The following is a 23,962-nucleotide window of genomic DNA, read 5'->3' as shown; positions in this document are numbered from 1 at the left end:
CTCGGGCACTCCTGGTGCCCCCTTGGTGGTTGATGTAGGCCACCGCTGTGGCATTGTCCGTCTGCACCCGAACCGGACGGCCCTGAAGCCTGTCCGTCCAACGTCGAAGACAGAGATTTATCGCCCGCAATTCCAGAATGTTGATCGGAAGGGAGGATTCCCCTCCGACCAAGTACCCTGGGCGGACAGAACGCCCAGAACACCACCCCAGCCCGACAGGCTGGCATCCGTGGTGATCACAGTCCATGAAAGCGGACGAAAAGTCTTGCCCCCCGACACCGCCGGGGGGACTGGAGCCACCACAGAAGATCCCTTCTGGTGCGAGGACTCAACGAGATCTGAAGATCCAGAGATTTGGTCGCCCGTCCCACCTGGACAGGATCTCCGCCTGGAGACCCCTCGTGTGAAACTGGGCAAAGGGAATCGCCTCGAAAGCCGAGACCATCAAACCTAGACACCGCATGCCCGTCCGGAGGGATGAGCACGGAACGTCCCGAAGGGACCTGACTTCGTCCTGAAGTGTCCTGAGCTTGTCCTCCGGTAGGAAGACCTTCGCCTGAACAGAGTCCAGGATCATTCCCAGATAGGGAAGACGAACCGACGGGCACATCGTCGATTTTGGGAAGTTTATCGTCCAACCAAACTCAAGCACCTTGGTGAACACCCGCGGAGCCGAAGCGAGACCGAAGGGTAACGCCACGAATTGGTAATGATCCTCCGCAATGGCGAATCGAAGGTACCTCTGGTGACCCTCGAAAATGGGGATGTGAAGATACGCATCCTTCAAGTCGATGGATGCCATGAATTCTCCCGGAACTAGAGCAGCCACCACCGAGCGCAGGGATTCCATGCGGAACTTGCGAACCCGCACAAAGCGGTTCAGAGATTTCAAGTCCAGAATCGGACGTACTTTGCCCTCCTTTCTGGGCACAGTGAACAGATTTGAATAAAACCCCCAAAATCTGTCCCGATGAGGCACCGGAACCACCACTCCCTGAGCCCGCAGGTCCCGCACCGCCAGGTGCAGATGCCGCAAACGCTCCGGAGACAGTTGAAGATTTGAGGGAAAAAACCTGTTCGCCGGCCGAGACAGGAACTCGATCTTGTACCCGGACCGAACGATCTCCTGAACCCACCTGTCCCGAACGCGGGCCAGCCAGGGTTGAAGAAAACCGAGCAAACGTCCCCCCACCCCAGAACTGGGTGAGGGCGTCCCTTCAGGCCACGCTGTTATGGGCAGCGGACCCGGACTGGCCGGACTTCTGCTTACCTGCCCACGGTTTATTTTGGGAGCCTTGACCCTTGAAGGGTTTGCCCTTATAGTGCGACCGAAAGGCACGAAAGGACCCCTGAGAGGGCCTAAACGAAGCATGCTTCTTACCTTGAGCACCCTTAGCCTTGTGAGATTGGGGCAAGAGCGTGCTCTTACCCCCAGAGATCCCCTTAATCAGCGTATCCAGTGAGTCGCCAAAAAGGCGAGATCCCGTATAGGGCAAATTAGCCAAAGTCTTGCGAGAAGATTGGTCCACAGACCAACATTTCAGCCAAATCAAACGGCGTGTCAACACCGCCACGCTGTGCACACGTGCAGCCAAAGGAATTACATCCAATTCCGCATCACACAAATACATGACACCCTGATGAATCTGATCCACCATAGCCAATGTTGTCGGCGGGGCAGAATCAGCCACCAGGACGCGCCTGAGTACCTGCGTCCAATCCGCGACAGCCTGAGCTGCCATAAGGGAAGCAAAAATAGCTTTCAGCATGGAACCGGTAACCGAGTAAGTATGGCGGCCAAGAGACTCCAGTCTCCTGTCCGTAGGGTCCCGGAACACCGGGGTATCCTCTGCCGGAATCGCAGTGGATTTATTCAAAACCGCCACCGCGTGATCCACCGGAGGTGGTACACACCAGCGTTCATCAGTGGCGGGCGTGAAAGGATAACGCAGCTTGAACCTACTTGGCACAGCAAAAGGCTTTTTTAGATTGCGCCATTGTTCACTAACAGTGCGCTGAAAATCCTCAGTGCAAGGAAAAACCTGCAATGTTTTGCGTCTCCGCTGCGTCCCATAAGAAGCCATTACGGCAGGCGGACACGGTTCATCCTGTAAATGCAGCGTTTGTTTGATAGAAGCAACCAATTCATCCATGATTGCAAGCTCTTCAGATGAGCCGGGGGGGGGGGGGGAATCATCAACCCCTTCAACCTCTGCCTCCCCTTCCGACCCTGCAAAGTCCAGGGATGAACGGGACCCCAGCCATAGCAGCCCCATCACCATCGCCCTCTGAATCAGAGGAGATTGAAACTCTGGGCTGTTTTGTGGATTGAGCAGTCACAAGCATCTGTACCTGAGCAGCCAGGTTAGCCACAATGGTGGCCAAATCGCCCCCCTCAGGGGAACAGCAGCAGCCCCTTGGCCTCCCAGTAAAGTGGGAGGAAATTTGCTTTCCTGAGAATCCATGCCCCCAAAAGTTTGCAGGATAAAAAAGGGTAACTGCCCCTTTAAAAGCGCGGCGAGCGCAGCCCACCGCACACACACACCAGCACAAGCCGACCCCCACAGGGAAAAGTACAAACTCAGGCAAGGAATACAGGAATAAAGAGGGTAAAAACCTGGAGAGATCACTGCTGCTGCTGTATCGATTGGTGTGCCCAGGGAAAAGGAAGTGATTCAATCAAGGCCGCTCCTATAAAGCCTATGGAAGGCTACAAAAAAAAAAAAATGGCCGCCAGAGGAGGAAGTAAAGGCAGAGATCCTGCAGTGCTTATCATGAGGCTGGAGCGATCGCCGCCAAAATGGCGGCGCTTGGCGCCAAAAACACCGCTCCCCGCACACAGTAAAACACCATCACACGCCTGCAGTATATTAAATAAACGGCGGACCGCAGCAGCGGCCGCTGTATGTATGCACAACATGGTCACAACATGCCCCGCAGCATACAGCCTGTCACACAGCAAAAAAAGCACACAGTCTGAAACACAGAAACAGTGCAGGATGGCCCCCCTCCGTGCAGCCCACAGAAGCAGCAAAAAACAGACAGGGAGCCCAATGTGTGTACAGAAGCAGGATTACACAGTCCCAGACTGACACCCACTAAACAGACAGGTCCCCACACAGATACACTTACCTTCTGAATGGCGTGGGGAGCCCGCCCAAGCGATCAAGCCGCTGCACAGAGGACAGGGAGAGTCGCAGCCAGGACGCAACAGAACTGCGGTGCGAAACTGCATGGTGTCCAGTGAGGTAGCCACCTCACCGCAGCATCCCTGCAGCGAACAGGGATGGGTCGTTCACACATGCCAGGAAAAAAACCTGACTGAACGCTCAATGGCAGGCTGGGAAGCCACTGACCCACAACCTGCGACCAGGGGGGCCAGCCCGAGACCCAGCCCGCACGATCCTCTTCATCAGAAGAAGTAACTAAAGCTGAAGAAACAAACAGCTAAGTAAAGATAGAGAAAAACACTCAAATAAAATCAAAAAGACGATAAAGGCTGAGGCAAAAAAGCCCCAGCACAGAAACAGCCTGCTAACTCCTGAAAGCTAGACAATGAAACTGAGGTATGGATACAGGAAGCAGGAGGGTATTGACTGAGGGGACCACCCCCTGGGGGTGGGATATGCTAAAAGCTTTAATATTGACATATTCTCTTGCCTAGCTACTCCTACGGAGCAAAGGTCAATTACCCCATTGTGACGAATATGGAGAGGCGGCGACTGTCGGAGGACGTAAGAGAAAGAGCCTTTTTGGAAGCCTGGTCCACAGACCAGCTCTTTAACCACACCATGCATCTAATAGCAATCCCCACTGCCGAGACTGGCCACCAGGGGAGCAGCATCCAGCGACACATCACATATATACAGCAGGGCTTGAGCCATTTGATCCGTTAGCTAAATCCGTTCCGTTTCCATGTGACCTTTAAGTACATTCACCCATTCAGTGATAGCCTGACACCAGGGTGGTCACAAATATTGGTTTTAATATTGACCCCGCCAACACATGTAAATGGTGGGACAGAGAATCAATCCATCTCTCAACGGGGTCCGTAAAGGACGGGTATTCTTCCACCAGGACAACAGACTTATTCAGTCTGGAAACAGTATGATCCACCTTTGGTGGCACAGTTTGAGTGGAAATCACATCCACAAAGGGGTAACAGCATTTAAAATGCTTGGGCACCACTAATATGTGCCTGATGGGCTCCCCACAGTTCATTGACAATATTGTAAAAAGTTCCGGACAGGGAAATGAAGTGCTTTCCCGTGTGGTGGCTGACAAGTACATGTCCTCTTCGCCCTCAGAATGCAAGGACACAGATCCACCAAGGTGGGGTGCCTCTGTGGCACCCATATCTGCCTCAGAACCTGAGGATACTACAGATGGAGGTGAAGGCAAAGGGCGCTTACGGCTGGCAGCGTTTAACACTAAATCCATTTTTGACACAAGGCTTTCCAAAACTGCTGTAAAAGCAGACAGGGGCTACGACTCCCAGAGGGTTCCTCAGCCGTACTGAGGGGGTCTGTAGGTGAAATTTTGTCCTGGGGCTCCATTTACACTTAAAATAAAAAGATGCACTGTCACTTTAAAAGGGTCGCAAAAACGCGATCGCACCGCTGCAATAGTGGTATGCAAGTCCCAGCCTAACAAAGTCTTTCAGTGAGTGAAGAATACCTACAAGAGACCCCAAACACATTACCAAACCGCTCAGATGAATTGCAGGAACATTCTGTGCATCAGGAAGGAAAAACAATCTGACACAGGAAGTAGAAAAAAAAAACACCTGTGTCATAGCTGAGTCTGTAGTGTGTCTTGCTTGTCCAGCGATCATGGACTACAAAAAAATGGCCACCCCATGCATTCCTATGGGGAACTGACAGAAAATGGCTGCCCATGCAATTACAATGAGAAAAGCTGAGCACGAATCTACAGGAAAATGGCGCCACAGTGGGGTTCTCAGACAAAAGGCATCGGAGGGTCCCCACCAGGACAGACACCACAGACCCCCCCGAACAGACTACCTCCCATCCAGGGTGGGGGGGTGCTGCCAGCAAGGGGGGTACGCTGCTACTCAGGGCGTCCCAGGTCATTTGCGTCCTAGCGAGATGGTCCACTTGAAAAAAAAAAAAAAAAAAAAGCAAAGCATCTTTTACTTTCTGCTAGAATACATTCAATAAAAATTAAAAAAAAAAAAAATCTAAATTTCTACATATTGAGAAGAATTCTCCAGTCTTACGTCTGTCGAGGAGGAAACGCATCAGAGAGGAGCGCCGCAACGAATTCTCCAGTCTCAGTTGACGTCCGTTGAGGAGAAAACGCGTTAGAGAGGAGCGCCGCAACGTCACGATCCATCGCCTCGGACCTCACTGCAGGCGGCCACGGCTCTCTAACATCTCACCTCCGGGATTTTCACTCTATTTGATGCCATATATGAAGCGACTTACTGTAAGTGCATTACCTTTTTATAATAAATATTGTTGAAAGTACTACACTATCAGTGATTTCTTTTATGGCCACCGGGGGGACTACTTCCTAAGGACCAGAACTGTAAAGATCCCAGCGACCACAGCAAGCTGCCAATGCAGATATTCTACACCCTCTCATGCCTATAAATACATGTTATCTGGTAAGAGGCTGACCTTATTCCTTGTGTGAAGGTGTGCGGTGGGTGTACCCAATTTTCCTGGTATTTGTTGGGATCTTGATAACACACATGCCCTTGTGTTTTTTTTCATCTGGTAAGGGGCTTATCCGAATACGGTGGAGGCTTCACTGCTCACATTTATTTTGGATTTTGCACCGTTGGATTTTGTTCACATGCATGTCAGTTGAACACAATTTTGGACATTTATCTTACACCTTATGGATTTACTTTCTTAGATTGACAGATTGTTTGTCATCACGTTGTCAAACCTGATTTAGCATTTATTGTTTATTTAAGTCTGTATGGGTTTGTCTTTCTATATCATCACCATTTTTGTTGATTTACCAATATATGTATCTTTAGACACATTATTTAAAAGTTTAGCACACCTGATACACCATTTTTCACAACAGAAGCTGAATTGCCTCATGCAATGTCTGGAGTTATTCCAGAGGAAGAAACACTCTGGCTGAGGCAGAGTCAGATCCAGATAGTCCTGTCTTGTGGACAGAACCAGAGCAGACTTCTGAAGGTTCAGAAACCAACCAAACTCCCTAAGTACCCTAGTTCATAGAGTAATCTCCAAGTTGTCCATCAGAGCAGTCGGAGGCTTCGCTCGCAGAAGTGGATCGTCCAGGTACCCCAGTACCGTGATCCCCCACTGGCGCAACAATGCTAGCATCGGGGCTAACACTTTTGTGAAGTCCCAAGGAGCGGAGGCGAGACCAAGGGGAAACGCAACAAACTGATAATGTCTCCTTGCCCACAGCAAAGCGGAGGAAATCCTCCTGATGTAGGGACGCCACTACCATGCAAATGGACTCCATTCGGAACCTAGGTACCCGCATAAAGCAGTTTAGCGCCTTGAGGTCCAGAATTGGACTTACCTGGCCTTCCTTCCTGGGAAATGTAAACAGGTTTGAGTAAAACCCCTGAAAACGTTCCAAAGTCAGAACCGGAATAATCACCCCTTGAAGTAGCAAGTCTTTCACTGCCCCAAAGAGACCCCGTAAGCGATTGGGGACAAGTGCAGGTTGGAAGGGAAGAACCTTTTCGGAGGATGGGACCGAAACTCGATCTTGTAGCCAGACCAATTGACTTTGTGGACCCACTTTTCCTGTACTAGGGAGGTCCACGGATCTGGAAACCAGCAAAGACGTCCCCCCCACCCCAGATATGGGTGGGGGTGCCCCTCCATGTAGAGGAAGCCTTGGCTGCCGGTCTGGAAGAGCCTGCTCGTGGCTTAACAGACCAGGTCCTCTTGGAACCTCCCGTGGAGGCCCTGAAGGGCTTTGATCCCTTGTCTTGAGACCCTGAGGGACAAAAAGGCCTCTTATGAGCTGAGAAGAATGGACCACATATATGACGGGGCTCCTTGCCCTTAGTAGCCTGTGGAAGAAGAGTACTTTTCTCCCCTGTGAGACCATTAATGATGTCATCCAAGGTAGCTCCAAACAGACAATCCCCTACAAGAGGGAGATCAGATAAAGTCTACTTAGAAGTCTGGTCCGCAGACAGCATTTCAGCCAGATAATACTCAGAAGGACCACTGCTGATACAGACAGCTTAGCAATCAAAGGAACCGCATCCAAAGAGGCACCACAGATAAACTGTAGCCCCTGGGCCAACTGATCTGCCAGCTCCGCAAAAGTAGGGGGGAATGGTTTCCCCTCCAGGTACTGTTGTAAAAGTTTAGCCCACTCGGTCAGAGTTTGTGACACCAGGGCGATAGTAAATACCAGCCTAAGTGCCGAACCAGCCACAGTGAACATATGGCGGGCCAGAGCCTCCGCCCGCCTATCAGCCGGATCTTTAAAGGCCGGGGAACTCAACCGGAATTTGGGTAGCTTTATTTAACCTGGAAACCGGTGAGTCCACTACAGGTGGGACCGCCCACTTTTTAAGGATACCGCATAGCAAAATGCTTAGGGGCCACAAGGATGTGTTTTGGAGAACCCCACTGTTTTGTGACAATGTTGTCAGAGTAAGCAGAAAAGGGAAACACCCTCGTCGCTTTGGAGGGCCTGTGGGTGCCAAAATGGACCGGCGCCTCTAACGCAGCATCAGCTGCATCCTCCATTTTTTAAAGTTTCACGCACTGACACAATTTGTGCATCCACCAGCGCCTTTCCATGCGCTGCTAGAGAAGAGGAATCATCCTCACTATCTGAGCATTCAGGGTGCGTGGACGCCGACCCAGTAGGATGACTCACGTCCACCGCAACAGATTCAGGATCTGATGAGGCAGGGGAGGGCAGGGGGAGCTATATACTAAGCTCACCTGGAATAGACCCACAGTGACCACCGAAATTTTAGAGGGGCCGGGGGGGAGCCTGGGAGTCCCACCGTCCCAGGGAGGGGCCCATGTCCACCTCAAAACCCTTCAGGGGGGACAGCTACTTACCATACCAGAAAAAGGGTGGGCATTGCTCCTGACAGACCACCGCTCCATAAGAATGTGGGTGGCTGTCGGCCTGGAGGAACGTTGCGACCCAGGCCAAAGCGAGACTTTTAACTCGCAGGCCAGCCCCCGTCCAGTGGGGCTATGTCGCTGCCAACCCAAGCCCAGAGCTGAGGCATGTGCACGCTCATTGGCCAGACTTGGGGGGCCCTCTTGATCTAGATTTTCCGGTGTGTAGCCAAGTCTGGCAGTTGAATGAAGATTCTCACAGGAATAAAACAAAGATAGGAAAACATTCCATTTAAAAAGGAAAAAAATTGCCAGGACCAGAGATCCCAGCAAGGAACTAGGTCCTTACTCCTAGTACCTATAGCAGGGGAAGGGGGGGTGGGGGGGGGGGGTCATGTATACTTCCTGGGACTGTTACCAGGCCAATTATCCCTAGCCATTTTATTAAGATAAACGGCCTGGAGGTCTGTCCCAGCATTCCTAAAGCATATATACAGTACACAAATGAATTGGCTGCCAGTACTCAAAGTGAATTGGCCCTGGACATAAAAGTAAGGTAACAAGACTGTTGAAGTGCCTGTAGCTGAGAGTGGGAGTACATCCCCTGGGACTTTTGTAGGGGGGCAGTAAAACGCAATGGTCAAGAAGATAAGGCGCCGTGTCCATCAATGAACAAAAAATAAATTATGTAGGCCTCTATGTTGATTACATAATTTTAACTGATTGGAATGTCAAAGTAAGTGTCCATTCACATTGATCCGACTTGTCAGGCGACTTATCAGACTGACAAGTCGTGGTCCTCACACTCCCACTGTGTAGTACAGGAGCCGTTCTAATAGGAGCGACACAAGTCGCTCCGACTTAGAAAAAGGGTCCTGTACTACTTCGGGGCGACCTGGAGGCGACTTGCATAGACATTCATGTTATGAAGTCCGTGCAAGTCGCGCCGAGGTCGCGCTGCACGTGACTTCACAGGTCGCCCCCTAAGTCGGAGCGACCTAATGTGAACGGGGGCTTAAGAAATTCCATAAAACAAGTGCAACTCTGCTGTATTTCCTCATTACTAAACCTCTCTCCAAAGTGCTGCATATAACAAAACTACATTTTGCTTACCTCAAGATTTTTGCTGGCAACATTTTTAACAACAGCGGGAAACAACTCTGAGGCATTTTTTCCATTTGAAATCATCTAAAAACAAAAAAAAAACAAAAAAAAAGTGATATTAGTAACTTATTTTTCATAGGAAAAAAATAGCAAATAAGAAATATAGCATATATTATTGCTACACAAGCCATATTTTAATTGGATGTTATTAAAATAAATTACCTTTCCCTTTCAATGTGCAGCTCTGTAATTTTCTGTAAAATGCAAAGCACCATGCCTACCTGGAGACATTCTGTACACAGTTTGTGTACAGAACGCCTCAAGAAAATGTAATTTCCTGCTTGTGCGATTGGCTGATTTTCCCAGAACTCTGCACCAAGATACAACTCCAATTTTTTGTTACAGAGGATGCCTAAAATCTGATTTTTGACTTACCGTAAAATCCATTTCTCTGATGTTCATTGATGGATACAGCTCCTGATCTTCATAACCATTGGGTTACACTGCCCCCTACAAGAGTAGGACACTAGGCAGAAAAAGAAAGATTCTGGCTACGCCTATGGGCAATCCCAGGAGGTATACTCCCTCTCCCTGCTAGAGGTACTCCGTTTTGGGACAAGCAGTGTCAGAAGAAAATCAACTCCACAGAGGGGTGGGTGCTGTGTCCATCAATGAACATCAGAGAAATGGATTTTACGATGAGTCAAAAATCCCATTGGTTAATTGACGGACACAGCTCCTGATCTTCATAACCATTGGGACATCCCAAAGCAGTGTTAAAAAGGAGGGATGGGAACAGCAAAAAAATTCCCAAGGCTAAACAGTAGCCAACCAGGCAATAGGCTCTCAACCAAAACAACTGGAGCCCATCTGAAAAAAACAATACACCCTCAAAGAGGATCAAGTCCTCTAAACAACAGCCTGCAAAACATTGTGGCCAAAGAAGGCATCCGCAGATGCCAACACATCCACTTTATAGAACTTTGTGAAAGTGTGCACTGACAACCAGGTGGCCACCTTGCAAACCTGCGTCGCTGACGCCAGGAGGCACTGAGTGCCCGAGTAGAGTGCACCTTGACAGGGAGAGGAGGAACTTGACCCTTGACGCAATAGGCCTGAATCACCATCTGTCTGATCCATCTGGAGATGGTCGCAGAGGAAGCAGACAGCCCTTTCCAAGGCCCATCCGTGAGCACAAATAGGGAGTTTGACTTCCTAAAAGACTCTGTAGCTCAAAGGTACACCCTAATTGCCCAGACCACATCCAAAGCATGCAAGGCAATTTCCTTTGGATGTTTTGGCCTGGACACAGGGAAGGCAACACAATGTCTTCATTCAAATGAAACTCCGAGACCATCTTTGGCAGGGACAATGGACAGGGGTAAAGAACCACCTTATCTCTGAATCACCAAGTAAGGTGAACGACAGGATAACGCCGCCAGTTCCGACACTCTGTGCGCAGAGGTGATGGCCACCAAAAAGTCCACCTTCTGAGACATCTTAAGCAAGGGAATCTACCGAAGATTCTCAAAAGGAGGTTTCTGGAGGACCGAAAGTAGCAAACTGAGGTGCCAAGGCGGCAATGGAGACCACACTGGAGGAACCAAATGTCGCATACCCTGAAGAAAGGTACGCACCAGGGGGTGAGTCGCCAAGGGTCGTTGGAAGAAGACTGCCAATGCCGACACCTGACCCTTGATGGTACTCAAGGCCAACTTCTGTTCAACCCCCAATTGGAGGAAGGTCAAGATCCAAGCCACCGAGAAGGAGTGATGATGAACCCCAAGAGACTCACACCACACAATGTAAATCTTCCACGTACGATGGTAGATCTTCCTAGAAGTAGATTTTCTGGCTTTTAATAGCATTGGAATCACCGACTTGGATAAACCTCTATCCATCAGCACCTGATATTCGACAGCCAAGTTGTCAAATCCAGCAGCTGTAAAGCAGGATGAAGATCAGTCCTTGGGACAGCAGATCCTTCCTGAGAGGAAGTTTCCAAGGAACGTCGGCATTCAGCTGCACCAGACTGGCGTACCAGGCCCGGCGAGGCCAGTCCAGAGCCCCTAAGATGACCAGAATCCCTTCTGCCTTGATCCTGCGTAGAAGTCTTGGCAGAGGCTTGAGAGGAGGAAAGGCGTAAATCAGACGATACTGACCCCATGTGGCCACCAGAGGAACCCGTGACCGAGCAACAAACCTCTGCTGTTGAGTCGAGACGCCAACAGATCCTACTCAGGGATGCCCCATCGGAGACAACTGATGAAACCCCTTCGGATGAAGGGAGCATTCCCTTGGCCAAACCCCTGCTGACTGAAGTAATCCGAGTATTTCACCCCGGGAATGTATATGCGGGGAGAGGGCTGGAACTAACTGTTTCGCCCACCTTAGAATGCAGGCTACCTCCCGAGCCGCCAGTACACTTTTTGTGCCCCCTTGGTGATTGACATAAGCCACGTCTGTGGCATTGTTTGATTGAATGCGCACTGGACATCCCTGAAGACGATCCGTCCAATGGTCCAGGCACAGTCTGATTGCTCAGAGTTCCAAGACCTTGATCGGTAGTCTGGACTCTTCCAGTGCCCAGAGCCCCTGAGCAGATTTTTTGCAGAGGACGCCTCCCCAGCTGGACCACTATCCAATACAAGGAGAGGAAGAATTTGCCCAGCCGAAGCTTAGGAGAATGAAGCCACCATATCAGGGACTCTTTAGTTCCCCGACTCCGCCGGATCAGATTTCCAGAAACTGCGTTGTCTTGTCCCATCTGGCCAGAATCTCCCTTTGCAGGGACCTTGTATGGAACTGTGCAAACAGAACCGCCTTGAAGATAGACACCATCAGGCCCAGCACCCGCATGTAAGTGTCATCCAGGTAGTCCAGTACCGCAATCCCCCGTTGGCGTAACAATGCTAGTACCGGGGCTAACACTTTTGTGAAGACCCGAGGAGCAGAGGCGAGACCAAAGGGTAACGCCACAAACGGATAATGCTCCTCTCCCACGACAAAGCAGAGGAAGCGCTGGTGACCTGCACATATTGGAATGTGAAGGTAGGCATCCTTGATGTCGACAGAGGCAAGAAAATTAAGATGCAGGGATGCCACCTGGACTCTAACCTGAACTTCTGCACCCGCACAAAGCAGTTCAGCGCCTTGACGTCCAGGATTGAACGCACCTTGCCTTCCTTCCTTGGAACTTTAAACAGGTTTTAGTAAAAACCCTGAAAACTTTCCAAAGTCCGAACCGGGACACTAACCCTTTGAACAGGTCTTGTACTGCCCCAAATAGACCCTTTAAGCCGTCCAGGGACAGGCGCATGTTGGAAAGAAAGAACCTTGCCGGGGGACAAGAGGGAAACTCGATCTTGTAGCTGGACAGAATGAACTTGTCTTGTTCCAGGGAAGTCCACGAGTCCGGAAACCAGCGAAGACGTCCCCCCCACCCCCGATATGGGTAAGGGTGCACAATCATGCTGAAGGAGGAGTCTTGTCCGTGGGTCTGGAGAAGCCTGCTCTCAGCTTGCCAGACCAGGTTCCTCTGGATCCTCCAGGAGGCCCTGAAAGGCTTTGAGCCCTTGTCAGTCGACCCTGAGGGACAAAAAAAAAAAAAAAAAAAACTTCTTATGAGCCGAGAAGGAGGGCACACCTCTACGACGAGGTTCCTTGCCCTTAGTAGCCTGCAGAAGAAAAGTACTCTTTCCCTGTGAGACCTTTAATGAGGTCACCCAGGGTAGCCACAAACAGGCGATCCACTTGAAAGCAGAGATCAGTCAAGGCCTTTTTAGAAGTCTGGTCCGCAGACCAGCATTCAAGCCAAAAAACATGCCTTAGGACCACTGCCGAAACAAAGAGCCTTGCCACTAGGGGAGCCGCATCCAAAGAGGCATCACAGATGAACTGCAGCCCCTGGACCAGCTGGTCCGCCAGCTCAGTAAAGGCAGGGGGGGAGCTGTTCTCCTTCCAGGTCGCGGTGTAAAAGCTTAGCCCACTCGGTCAGAGTGTGCGACACCAGGGCAATGATAAATAACAGCCTCAGTGCTGAACCAGCCAGAGTATACATATTGCGGGCCACGGCCTTCACTTTCTGGTCAGCTGGATCCTTAAAGGCAAGGGTTTCTTTAACCAGAATCATGGATCTCTTGTTTACCCTGGAAACCGGAGGGCCCACCACCGGTGGAATAGCCCACTTCTTGATAAGAGACTCCTGATAAGGTTAACGCCTAGTAAATCGCTTAGGGACCCCAAGGGGACGCTTTGGTTGTCCCCTCTCTTTAACGACAATTCTGTCAAAATAGGCAGGGAAAGGAAACATCTTTGCTGCTCTGGATTGCCTGCGAGTGCCAAAGGGAACCTGCGCCCCCGTCGCAAGTGCAGCTGCGTCCATCTTCAAGGTCTCACGAACAGATACATTCAGTGCATCCACCAGCGCCTTTTCGTGCGCGGTTGCAGATGTGGAGGAATCATCCTATCTGTAGATTGGGGGCGCGTGGTCGCTGACCTAGCAGGGTGTCGCTGAATCAGATTCAGGATCTGATGAAATAGATGTGGCGGGGCACTTTTTGCTAGTCCGTCGCCCAAAAACCACCTCCACCCGGAATACAAAGGACTCCAGGACCACCGTCCTTGCATTAATGGTGTTTGGGAACATCTGTTATATCACAAACGTAAACACAGGATTTCCAGATCACTGACAAAAAGGGAGAGTGACTGGTATAGGTACATAATAGAAATAACAAGAGAAGAGGTGCTGAGCAAGTAAATAATTTTACCTGTAAGCGCTTCAAGCCTAGTACATACGGACATTTGGTCCATGTGTACTGTAGCTGGCTTCTGTGGAAAGGGGCATGAGGGAAAAAGGTCTGCCGATCGGCACTCGATCACCATTTTCAGGCAATGGCTGAGAGAGCTGACCCGAGTGTTCTGGCAGGGAAGGGGGTGTCCGCCTGTCAGAACACAACAAAACAGCAGCAGAGATCTCAGTACTAACATTGCATAGTTAGTACAGTGGCTCCTCCTGAGCCGTCAGTTTTTTTCAAGTGAGCCTTGCTAGGTTGAACGAAAAAAAAAAAAAAAAACTACTAGTGTGTACTAGGCTTTAAAAGGCTAAGTTCACCTGTCTGAACATGTTACACCTATATTTAGGGTGTAACATGTTCAGCATGCTCCCCCTCTTGGCACCCGCTTTTACAATTTGAATGCAGTGTCAGTTTCCTGTAAATGAACAGACTACAACTACCGTCAGCTATTGCAGTTCTCAAACTGTAAGGGTGTGGGTGAGCACTCTCGCAATACACTGATCTTCCCGCTATTAAGTACCTGCCTGCCTGTATTGGAGCTACAGCAGACAGCTATCCTGATAGTCCGCAGGAGCCTGGCATTGCACCCACAATCTGCTGAATGAGGGTGCAATGCTCTGCAGGATCCTTAGAAAAAAAAAAAAAAAACACAAGCGCACATTTCTTTACCAGCATAAAAAAAAAAAGGTGAACCTTATCCATTAAACTTTTTTTGACTGAGGGTACCTTTACTGCTCCATTTAACTGAAGTCAGGTGCCACGCCAACTTTTATGTGCGCTGGTTAACCAGTTCTGGACCAGAAAGGATTTGCCCCCTTAATGACCAGGCCATTTTTTGCGATTCGGCACGGTTAGTTTAAGGGAAAATTGTGCGGTTGTGCGACACTGTACCAAAATAAAATTGATGTTCTTTTTTTACCCACAAATAGGGCTTTTTGGTGGAATTTGATCACCTGTGCGATTTTCATTTTTTGCGCTATAAACAAAAGAGCGACAATTCTGGGGGAAAAAAAAAACAAAACCACAATATTTTTCACATTCTGCTATACATTTCCAATAAAAAAAAAATAAATATCAAAATTTTTCATCCTTTTCAACCAATTTGTATTCGGCAACATATTGTTGGAAAAAAAAAAAAAAAATTGCAATAAGCATATTTTGATTGCTTTGCGCAAAAGTTATCGCGTCTACAAAGTAGGGGAAATATAGGGATTCAATATAGGGATTTAATTTCCCACTTTCCGATTTTTGCTGGAGAAAAAAATCAAAATTTCCTGTTCAGTTTTGTTTTGTTATAATTTTTGCCATAGAGTGGCTGTTTTGCTAATAGATCATTGTTACATTACTGTTGTGTCATGGCGGGCTATTGTGGACAAGATTTTGACGGGATGATGGATCAATTCCATCAGGCCCAGAGCTCATCTATGGGAGGGATCACTCTGGACCACTTTTTCATGAGATTGCGTAGGCTGTTGGAAAGGAAATCTAAAATATTTTGGAACAAAAAATATTTCTCAAAATACATCGAAGGCAAACTAGCACCTTGGGGTTTACGGATCCAAATTTTCCCACTAGTAAATAAAGTAGATGCGGAATTAAAAACTGAATGGGAAAACAAAAACCTCCAGTTATGTTCCTTGATGAATTTACTTTTTTTTTTTTACTAGTAATGGCAGCATTCTGCGATTTTTAGTGGGACTGCAGATTGGACCTTTAACTGACATTGACACTTTGGGGGGGGGGGGGGGGGGCGGGGGGAACCAGTGACATTACTACAGTAATCAGTGCTAAAAATATGCACTGTTACTGTAATAATGACATTGGCAGGGAAGGGGTTAACCTAGGGGTGAACAAAGGGTTAGCCTAGGAGAGTGTTTACTAACTGTACGGGGGATGGGTTTGTGAAATGATCATAGAGACCGGTGATCCTATATAGAAGGATCACAGGCGTTTTGTGAGAGAAGAACGGTTAGCTGTGTTTACAACAGCTGACCGTCCTCTCTCAGCAGGGAGCGATCGTGGGCGCTCGGTGGCAATCGTAGCCGCCGGCCCCGTGCATCGGCTTCCCAGCTGCCTAGTGGGGACGGGAACACCCCGCTGGCGGCACGCACTCGCCCTCCAGCACCACGCGTGCTACCAACTTAGAGCTACGTCAGTTCGCGCAGCCGAGCCAGCCTGCCGCAGTAAAACCGCAGCGGGCTGTCGGCAAGTAGTTAAATCACAGTGCCTTGAAAAAGTATTCATATCCCTTGAAACTTTCTACATTTTGTCATGTTACAACCAAAAATATAAATGTATTTTATAGGGATTTTATGCAATAGACCAACACAAAGTGGCACATAATTGTGAAGTGGAAGTAAAATGATCAATGGTTTTCCAAATTTTTTACAAATAAATATCTGAAAAAGTGTGGCGTGCATTTGTATTCAGCCCCCCTTAATCAATACTTTGTAGAACCACATTTGGTTGCAATTACAGCTGCAAATCTTTATGGGGATGTCTCTAAAAGCTTAGCACATCTAGAGTGTCATTTTTGCCCATTCTTCTTTGCAAAACAGCTCAAGCTTTGTCAGATTGGACAGAGAGTGTCCTTGACACCCACCAGGTACTGCACTCTATACTGCCCGGGCAGGTCATACAGCACCCCATGGACTTTACAGAGGGGGGATGGGAGGGGAGACACCCAGGGGCCTCCACTGCCTCCTCTGGGACCCAAACCAGACTTCAGGTCTGGGAACAGAGGGGGGGGGGACCCAGTTCAACTGAGGGATTTTTAGGATGGAAGGAGGGAACCCGCAGACAAGCCTGCTCATCCCTGGAGGGTACCCGTGTCCACCCCAAATCGCACAAAGGGGGAAAGGGGGGACTGTACTCACTGCTCCATAGCGCGGGTGAGACTCCAGACAGAACTCCTCGTCACTGAAGTGGGGGAGCTGTCAGCCAAGGGGGCTCTGCGACTCGGAAAAACGCCCGGTCGTAAGCGACCCTGCGATAACATTTAAGTCGCGGGACAGCCTTTGTAAGGCTATGACGCAGCCGGCCTAGCGCATAGCTGCGGTCTGCATGCGCTTGCTGGCTGGACTGGGGGGAACCACTGGATCTAGATTATAAAGCCCATCGCCCAGCCTGGCAGTTGTAGATTTCGGCATTGTAGATGTCCAGAAGAAAAGCAAAATAATGCATGGAAGTAGAAAAAAGCAAACCATGCTAGGACCAAAAGCTCCCAGCAGGGAGCCTAGGTCTTTACTCCTGACAAGAGAGAAACAAACTGAATACCTAAAGCAGAGAGGAGGTTATATACCAGCTGAGGACGGCTCATGGGAATAGCCAAGTTTTTAGTTCTGCCTAGTACTACTCCTGCAGATGGAGATATAAGCCTGTAGTTATGATTTATGGAGCGCTGTGTCCGTCGATGAACGAAAGGGAAATATTACCGGTAATTTTGCCGGAAATCTTGTGAGCTGAAAACGTGTTGTGTTCTTCGCTTGTTCACAAAGGAGGAGATTAGGAAATGAAGTAGGCGGGGCTGACAACACGTGCTACAGAATTCAAAGCTGTGTTGTCATGTACACAGTACATTATACATTGATCAGCCATAGCAAAAAGATCACTGACAAGTGAAATGAACAACATTACAATGACATCTGGAAGTGGATAGGATTTATTAGGCAGCAAGTAAACATGTTGTCCATGAAGTTAATGTGTTGATAGCAGAAAAAAATTGGCATTGAAGTTTGTTGGGCCCACGCTGACCTGTGTTTACAGCCAAAATCGCCTACAATGGGCATAGGAGCATCAGAACTGAACCACAGAGCAATGGAAGAAGGTGGCCTGGTCTGATGAATCTTATTTTCTTTCACATGTGGATGGCCAGTTCGTGTGTGCGTTGCTTACCAAAGGAAGACTTGGCACCGGGATGCACTAAAGGAAGAAAGCAAGAAAGCAGAGGCAGCATGATGCTTTGGAAAATGTTCTGCTGCGAAATGTCCTGCCATTCATGTGGATGTTACTTTGACACATACCACCTGCCTAAACATTGTTCTGTTTAAGTACCCCTCCTTCATGAAAATGGTATTCCCCGAAAGCAGGGACCTTTTTAGTAGAACAATGCACCATCACACTGCAAAAATGGTTCAAGAATGGTTTAACCACTTAAGCCCCGGAGGATTTTCCTTCTCAAAGACCAGAGCCCTTTATCAACTTGGCACTGCGTGGTTTTAACTGACAATTGCACGGTCATGCAATGCTGTACCCAAACGAAATTGTCGTCTTTTTTCCCACAAACAGAGCTTTCTTTTGGTGGTATTTGATCACCTCTGCACTTTTTATTTTTTGCGATATTAATAAAAAAAAGAGCGAAAATTTTGAGAAAATATTACATTTTAAACTTTGTCTTTTAAAAAATATCCAATATACTCAATTTATATCATATTTTTTGGCCAAAATGTATTTAGCTACATGTCTTTGACAAAAAAAAAAAATTTCAATTTTTATTGGTTTGCGCAAAAGTTATTAGCGCCTACAAACTATGGTTTAAATACTGAAATTTACGCAGCTTTCATTTGACTGCCTATGTCATTTCATGAAGTGCTAAAATGGCAAGGCAGTAAAAAAAAAAAAAAAAAAAAAAAAAAAAACCCAAATTACCACTTTTTGGAAAGTAGACATCCTAAGGAATGTCCTGAGAGGCATGTTGAGCTCATTGAATATTTCATTTTTTTGTCGCAAAGTTGACATTGAAATGATATATTACTCACATATGCCATGAGTATATGTGTAATTACACCCCAAAATATATTCTGCTGCTTCTCCTGAGTACAGGGATACCACATATGTGAGACTTTTTGGGAGCCTAGCTGTGTGCGGGACCCCGAAAACCAATCACCACCATCAGAATTTCAAAGGGCGTACATTTTTCATTGCATTGTCTCACTACCTATAACGGATTAGGAGGCCCTGAAAGGTCAAGATACCACAAAAGCCCCCAAATGACCCCATTTTGTAAAGTAGACACCCCAAGCTATTTGTTGAGAGGCATGGTGAGTCCATGGAATATTTTACCACAAGTTTCGGGAATATTACATTTTTTTTTTTTTAAACACAAAGTGGTCACTAAAAGAATTGCTCACACATGCAATAGGTATATGTGGAATGACACCCCAAAATACATTCTGCTGCTTCCCCTGAGTACAGGGATACCACATGTGTGAGACTTTTTGGAAGTCTAGCTGTGTACAGGACCCCGAAAACCAATCAACATTCTCAGGTTTTCTAATGGCGTAAATTGTGCATTTCACCTCCGCACTACCCATCACAGTTTCGGAGGCCCTAAAATTTCAAGATAGCACAAAACCCCTCAAATGAGCCCATTTTGGAAAGTAAACACCCCAAGCTATTTGCTGAGAGGCATGGTGAGTCCATGGAATATTTTATATCAGCCCTCAAAAATTCCACTCGCCTACTCGCATTTTGCGAGTGGAATTTTGAGGATGGCGAGCTGTGCCTGCCGCCGCCACCATTAACAGCAGCCTGCTTTTACTTTCTTTTTTAGCTAAGGATGGGCTCTGGGAGCAGAGCACTTCTCCCTGAGCCCACCCATTGTGTGACAATAGCGAATGAGTATTCGCTATTGTCACAGGGATCCTCCTCCTGATCCTTCTACTGGCCAATCAGGAGGCAGGTGTTTCCTGATTGGCCAAAAGGCGAACGATTGTAACTGGCCGAGGAGGACGAGGACTCGGGAGACACGGAGGACGCACAGGATTAATGAGAAGCCGACCGCTGCAGGTAAGTGCACGCTGGTCTCTGCACACTGATGATCACTCTGCAATTTAAGGGGACATGCTGTGGGCGCTCTGCAATTTAAGGGGACATGCTGTGGGCGCTCTGCAATTTAAGGGGACATGCTTTTGGCGCTCTGCAATTTAAGGGGACATGCTGTGGGCGCTCTGCAATTTAAGGGGACATGCTGTGGGCGCTCTGCAATTTAAGGGGACATGCTGTGGGCGCTCTGCAATTTAAGGGGACATGCTGTGGGCGCTCTGCAATTTAAGGGGACATGCTGTGGGCGCTCTGCAATTTAAGGGGACATGCTGTGGGCGCTCTGCAATTTAAGGGGACATGCTGTGGGCGCTCTGCAATTTAAGGGGACATGCTGTGGGCGCTCTGCAATTTAAGGGGACATGCTGTGGGCGCTCTGCAATTTAAGGGGACATGCTGTGGGCGCTCTGCAATTTAAGGGGACATGCTGTGGGCGCTCTGCAATTTAAGGGGACATGCTGTGGGCGCTCTGCAATTTAAGGGGACATGCTGTGGGCGCTCTGCAATTTAAGGGGACATGCTGTGGGCGCTCTGCAATTTAAGGGGACATGCTGTGGGCACTCTGCAATTTAAGGGGACATGCTGTGGGCACTCTGCAATTTAAGGGGACATGCTGTGGGCACTCTGCAATTTAACAATATTTTTTTGTAACTTAATTCTGAATAAAACATTCAAAACAGTAAAATTTTATGAGATATTTTACGAGGGCGTGTTAAGGGGCGAAGCAGGGTAGGGTTTGGGTGGGGCAACAAGTGGCGAGTAACTCTTAAGGCCTGGCTAGTAGCTCATGACTTGAAATTTTGAGCCCTGTTTTATATTTTGCCACAAGTTCCGGAAAATATATATATTTTTTTTTTGTTTTTTTACACAAAGTTGTCACTAAATGATATATTGCTCACACATGCCATAGGTATATGTAAAATGACACCCCAAAATACATTCTGCTGCTTCTCCTGAGTACAGGCATACCACATGTGTGAGACTATTTTGCAGTCTAGCCGAGTACAGGACACCGAAAACCAATCCCCACTTTCAGGCTTTCCAAGGGCGTAAATTGCTGATTTCACTCCCGACTACCTATCACAGTTTCGGAGGCCATGAAATGCCAAGACAGCACAAACCACCCCCCCCCCCCCAAATGACCCCTTTTTAGAAAGTAGACACCCTAAGCTATTTGCAGAGAGGCATGTTGAGTGTTTTGCAGATCTCACTTTTTGTCACAAAGTTCTGGAAATTGGAAAAAAAAAGGAGGGAAAAAAATGCATTTTCCTTTATTTCTTCATTTTCCCAAAAAAATGAGAGCTGCAAAATACTCACTATGCCTCTCAGCAAATAGATTGGAGTGTCTACTTTGCAAAATGGGGTAATTTGGGCCATATTGGCATTTCATGGCCTTCAAATGTGTGATAGGTAGTAAAGGAGTGAGATCAAAAATTTACGCCCTTAGAAAGCCGGAAGGTGCGGATTGGTTTTCGGGGTCCTGTATGCGGCTAGACTGCCAAAAAGTCTCACAGATGGGGTATCCATGTACTCAGGAGAAGCAGCAGAATGTGTTTTGGGGTGTCATTTCACATACACTCATGGCATGTGTAAGCATATCATTTACTGACAACTTTGTGTAAAAAAAAAAAAATTATAATAATAATAATAATAATAATAATTTTCCCAAAACTTGTGGCAAAATATAAAACTATTCCATGGACTCACATTGCCTCTCAGCTAATAGCTTGGAGTGTCTACTTTGCAAAATAGACTCATTTGGGGGGGGTTGTGCCATCTTGAAATTTCAGGGCCTCTGAAACTGTGACAGGTAGTGCAGAGGTAAAATAAGCAATTTACGCCATTAGAAAACCTGAAGATGGTGGATTGGTTTCGGGGTCCCGTAAACAGCTAGGCTCCAAAAATGTCTCACACATGTGGTATCCCTGTACTCAGGAAAAGCAGCAGAATGTATTTTGGGGTGTCATTTCACATATACCCATGGCATGCGTGAGCAATATATCATTTAGTGACAACTTTCTGTAAAAAAAAAAAAAAAAACAAATTGTCAGCTTCCCGAAACTTAGGGCAAAATATAAAAAACTCCATTGACTCAATATGCCTCTCAGAAAATAGCTTTGGGTGTCTACTTTTCAAAAAGGGGTCATTTGGGGGGGTGTTTGAACTCTCCCGGCATCAATCTTAGCCACACATCACCCACTCTTCTAACCACTTGAAAACCATGTTGCAAATTTTTTTGTCACACAGTATTTGCGCACAGATTTTCCAAGCGCAATTTCTGCGAAAAAAATACATATTTTTTAAACTTGAATGCACAAATACACTATATAATTCCAAATTGTTTGGTAAAATTTAAAAGATGATCTTATGCCGAGTACATAGATACCAAACATGACATGCTTTAAAAATTGCGCACGCCTGTGCAGCGGCAACAAACTACGTACATTTTTAAAAGCCTTTAAAAGTCTTTACAGGTTACCACTTTAGACTTACAGAGGAGGTCTACTGCAAGAATTACTGCCCTCAACCTGGCGTTGGCGGCGATACCTCACATGCATGCTGAAATTGCGGTTTACATATGACACTAGACCTTTGCGCGCAAGCACGGGGGGACAGGAGGGGCTTGAGTAGAAAAACATAAAAATGACTGGCACGACAACTGTTTTTGGATTTTTTATTTTTTTTTGTAACACAGTTTTTTCTGTGATATGCGGTTTTTCAAGCTTGGGTCTCTCAAAATGTCGATAGCCATCGAACATCTTTCGAGACCTTGTGTTTGTGTGCCCTACACTGTGTCGTGCTGTACCCTACACTAAAACTCTACTAGTGTATGGTAGCGACGGAAACAGTCCCTGATGCAGAGACCAGGTTGGTCAGGACAGGTGGGACAATAATAGCGGGTGTCACGCCTAAATCCGCGCCTGCTACAGACACAACATCTTCTTTGGGGGTGTGTTTGGATAGGGGTATGTGGGAGGACATTCGGAAAATGTCTCTCATGCAGCCGGCTCACTGCATCTGGAAGGGGAAGTTGGGCAGGCATACTTCCTGGGTACAGGTAGGCTTCAATGATCGCTTTCTGGAATTCTCGGAAGGATCCAGTTCGTCCTGACGCCCTGTATAGGACAAAGGCGTTCAGCATAGCCAATTGGAATAAATGAACACACACTTTTTTGTACCAATGTCTGGCTTTACAGGCAACTAAATACGGCGCCAAAAGCTGGTCGTTAAGGTCCACCCCCTCCCATATTAAGGTTGTAGTCGTGGACACAGAGGGGTTTCTCCATAACGCCAGTTGCCGTAGAAATTTGGACTGTTGCGTCTGGGTGAATGGAGGACAGAACGAAAACATCCTGTGTATCCCTCCACTTCACTGCAAGCAATTTGTCCGTGTTCAAGCAGGCTCTCGCCCCCCGACTAAGATGGGAATTAACAAGCCGTTGGGGGGAAGCCCCAGGGATTAGGTCGCACAGTGCCACATGCGCCAATTTGTAAATCGAGAAGGTGACTAAATAGTGGCACGCTTGTGTAAAAGTTGTCCACGTACAAATGGTACCCCTCTCTGGATAAGGGTGACACCAAGTCCCAAACTATCTTGCCACTGCTCCCTATGTAGTCTGGGCAGTTGGGGGGCTCCACAATGCTCTTTTCCCTCATAGACCCGGAAACTAACTGTATAGCCTGTGGCCCTGTCACAGAGCTTGTACAGCTTGAACCTATACTTGGCACGCTTGCTGGGGAGGTACTGTTTCATAGCAAGGCTGCCAGTAAATTTAATCAGGGACTCGTCAACGTAGACAACTTGTTCGGGCGTAAACAAGGCTGCAAACCGCTGATTGAAGTGGTCTATGAGGGGCCGAATTTTGTGGAGCCGATCATATTCAGGGTCTCCCCGAGGACGACAGATTTAATTGTCGCTGAAATGCAAAAATCGCAGAATTTGCTCGCATCTCGCCCTGGAAGCAGAGTACACGCGCATATGGTGAAGTGGGCTAGTGGACCAATATAGCCGCAATTCACTCTTTTTGGTTATGCCCATGTGCAGGGAAAGGCCCAGAAAGATTTTAAAATTGGGAACCGTTAAAGGTTTCCAGGCAAATTGTCTGGCAAGAGGCGAATTTGGGTTGGCGGCGATGAATGGTTGTGCATATAAAATTTGATTGATCCACAATAGATCTGAAGAGA

General features: G+C 47.7%; 1 protein-coding gene across 1 annotated transcript in view; it reads right to left on the bottom strand.

Moving 5' to 3' along the window:
* Window positions 1–23,962, bottom strand: part of AP3B1 (adaptor related protein complex 3 subunit beta 1) — a 553,719-nt gene that overhangs the window by 509,756 nt on the left and 20,001 nt on the right. Inside the window, exon 3 of the mRNA XM_082265474.1 lies at window positions 9,171–9,245. Coding sequence (XP_082121600.1) covers window positions 9,171–9,245 — 75 coding nt within the window. The remainder of the gene's footprint in view (window positions 1–9,170; window positions 9,246–23,962) is intronic.

The sequence above is a fragment of the Pelophylax lessonae genome (assembly GCF_965119305.1).
Source record: "Pelophylax lessonae genome assembly, chromosome: 1".
NCBI lineage: Eukaryota > Metazoa > Chordata > Amphibia > Anura > Ranidae > Pelophylax > Pelophylax lessonae.
The sequence above is the reverse complement of the archived record's forward strand: the minus strand, read 5'-3'. Positions and strand labels throughout refer to the sequence as shown.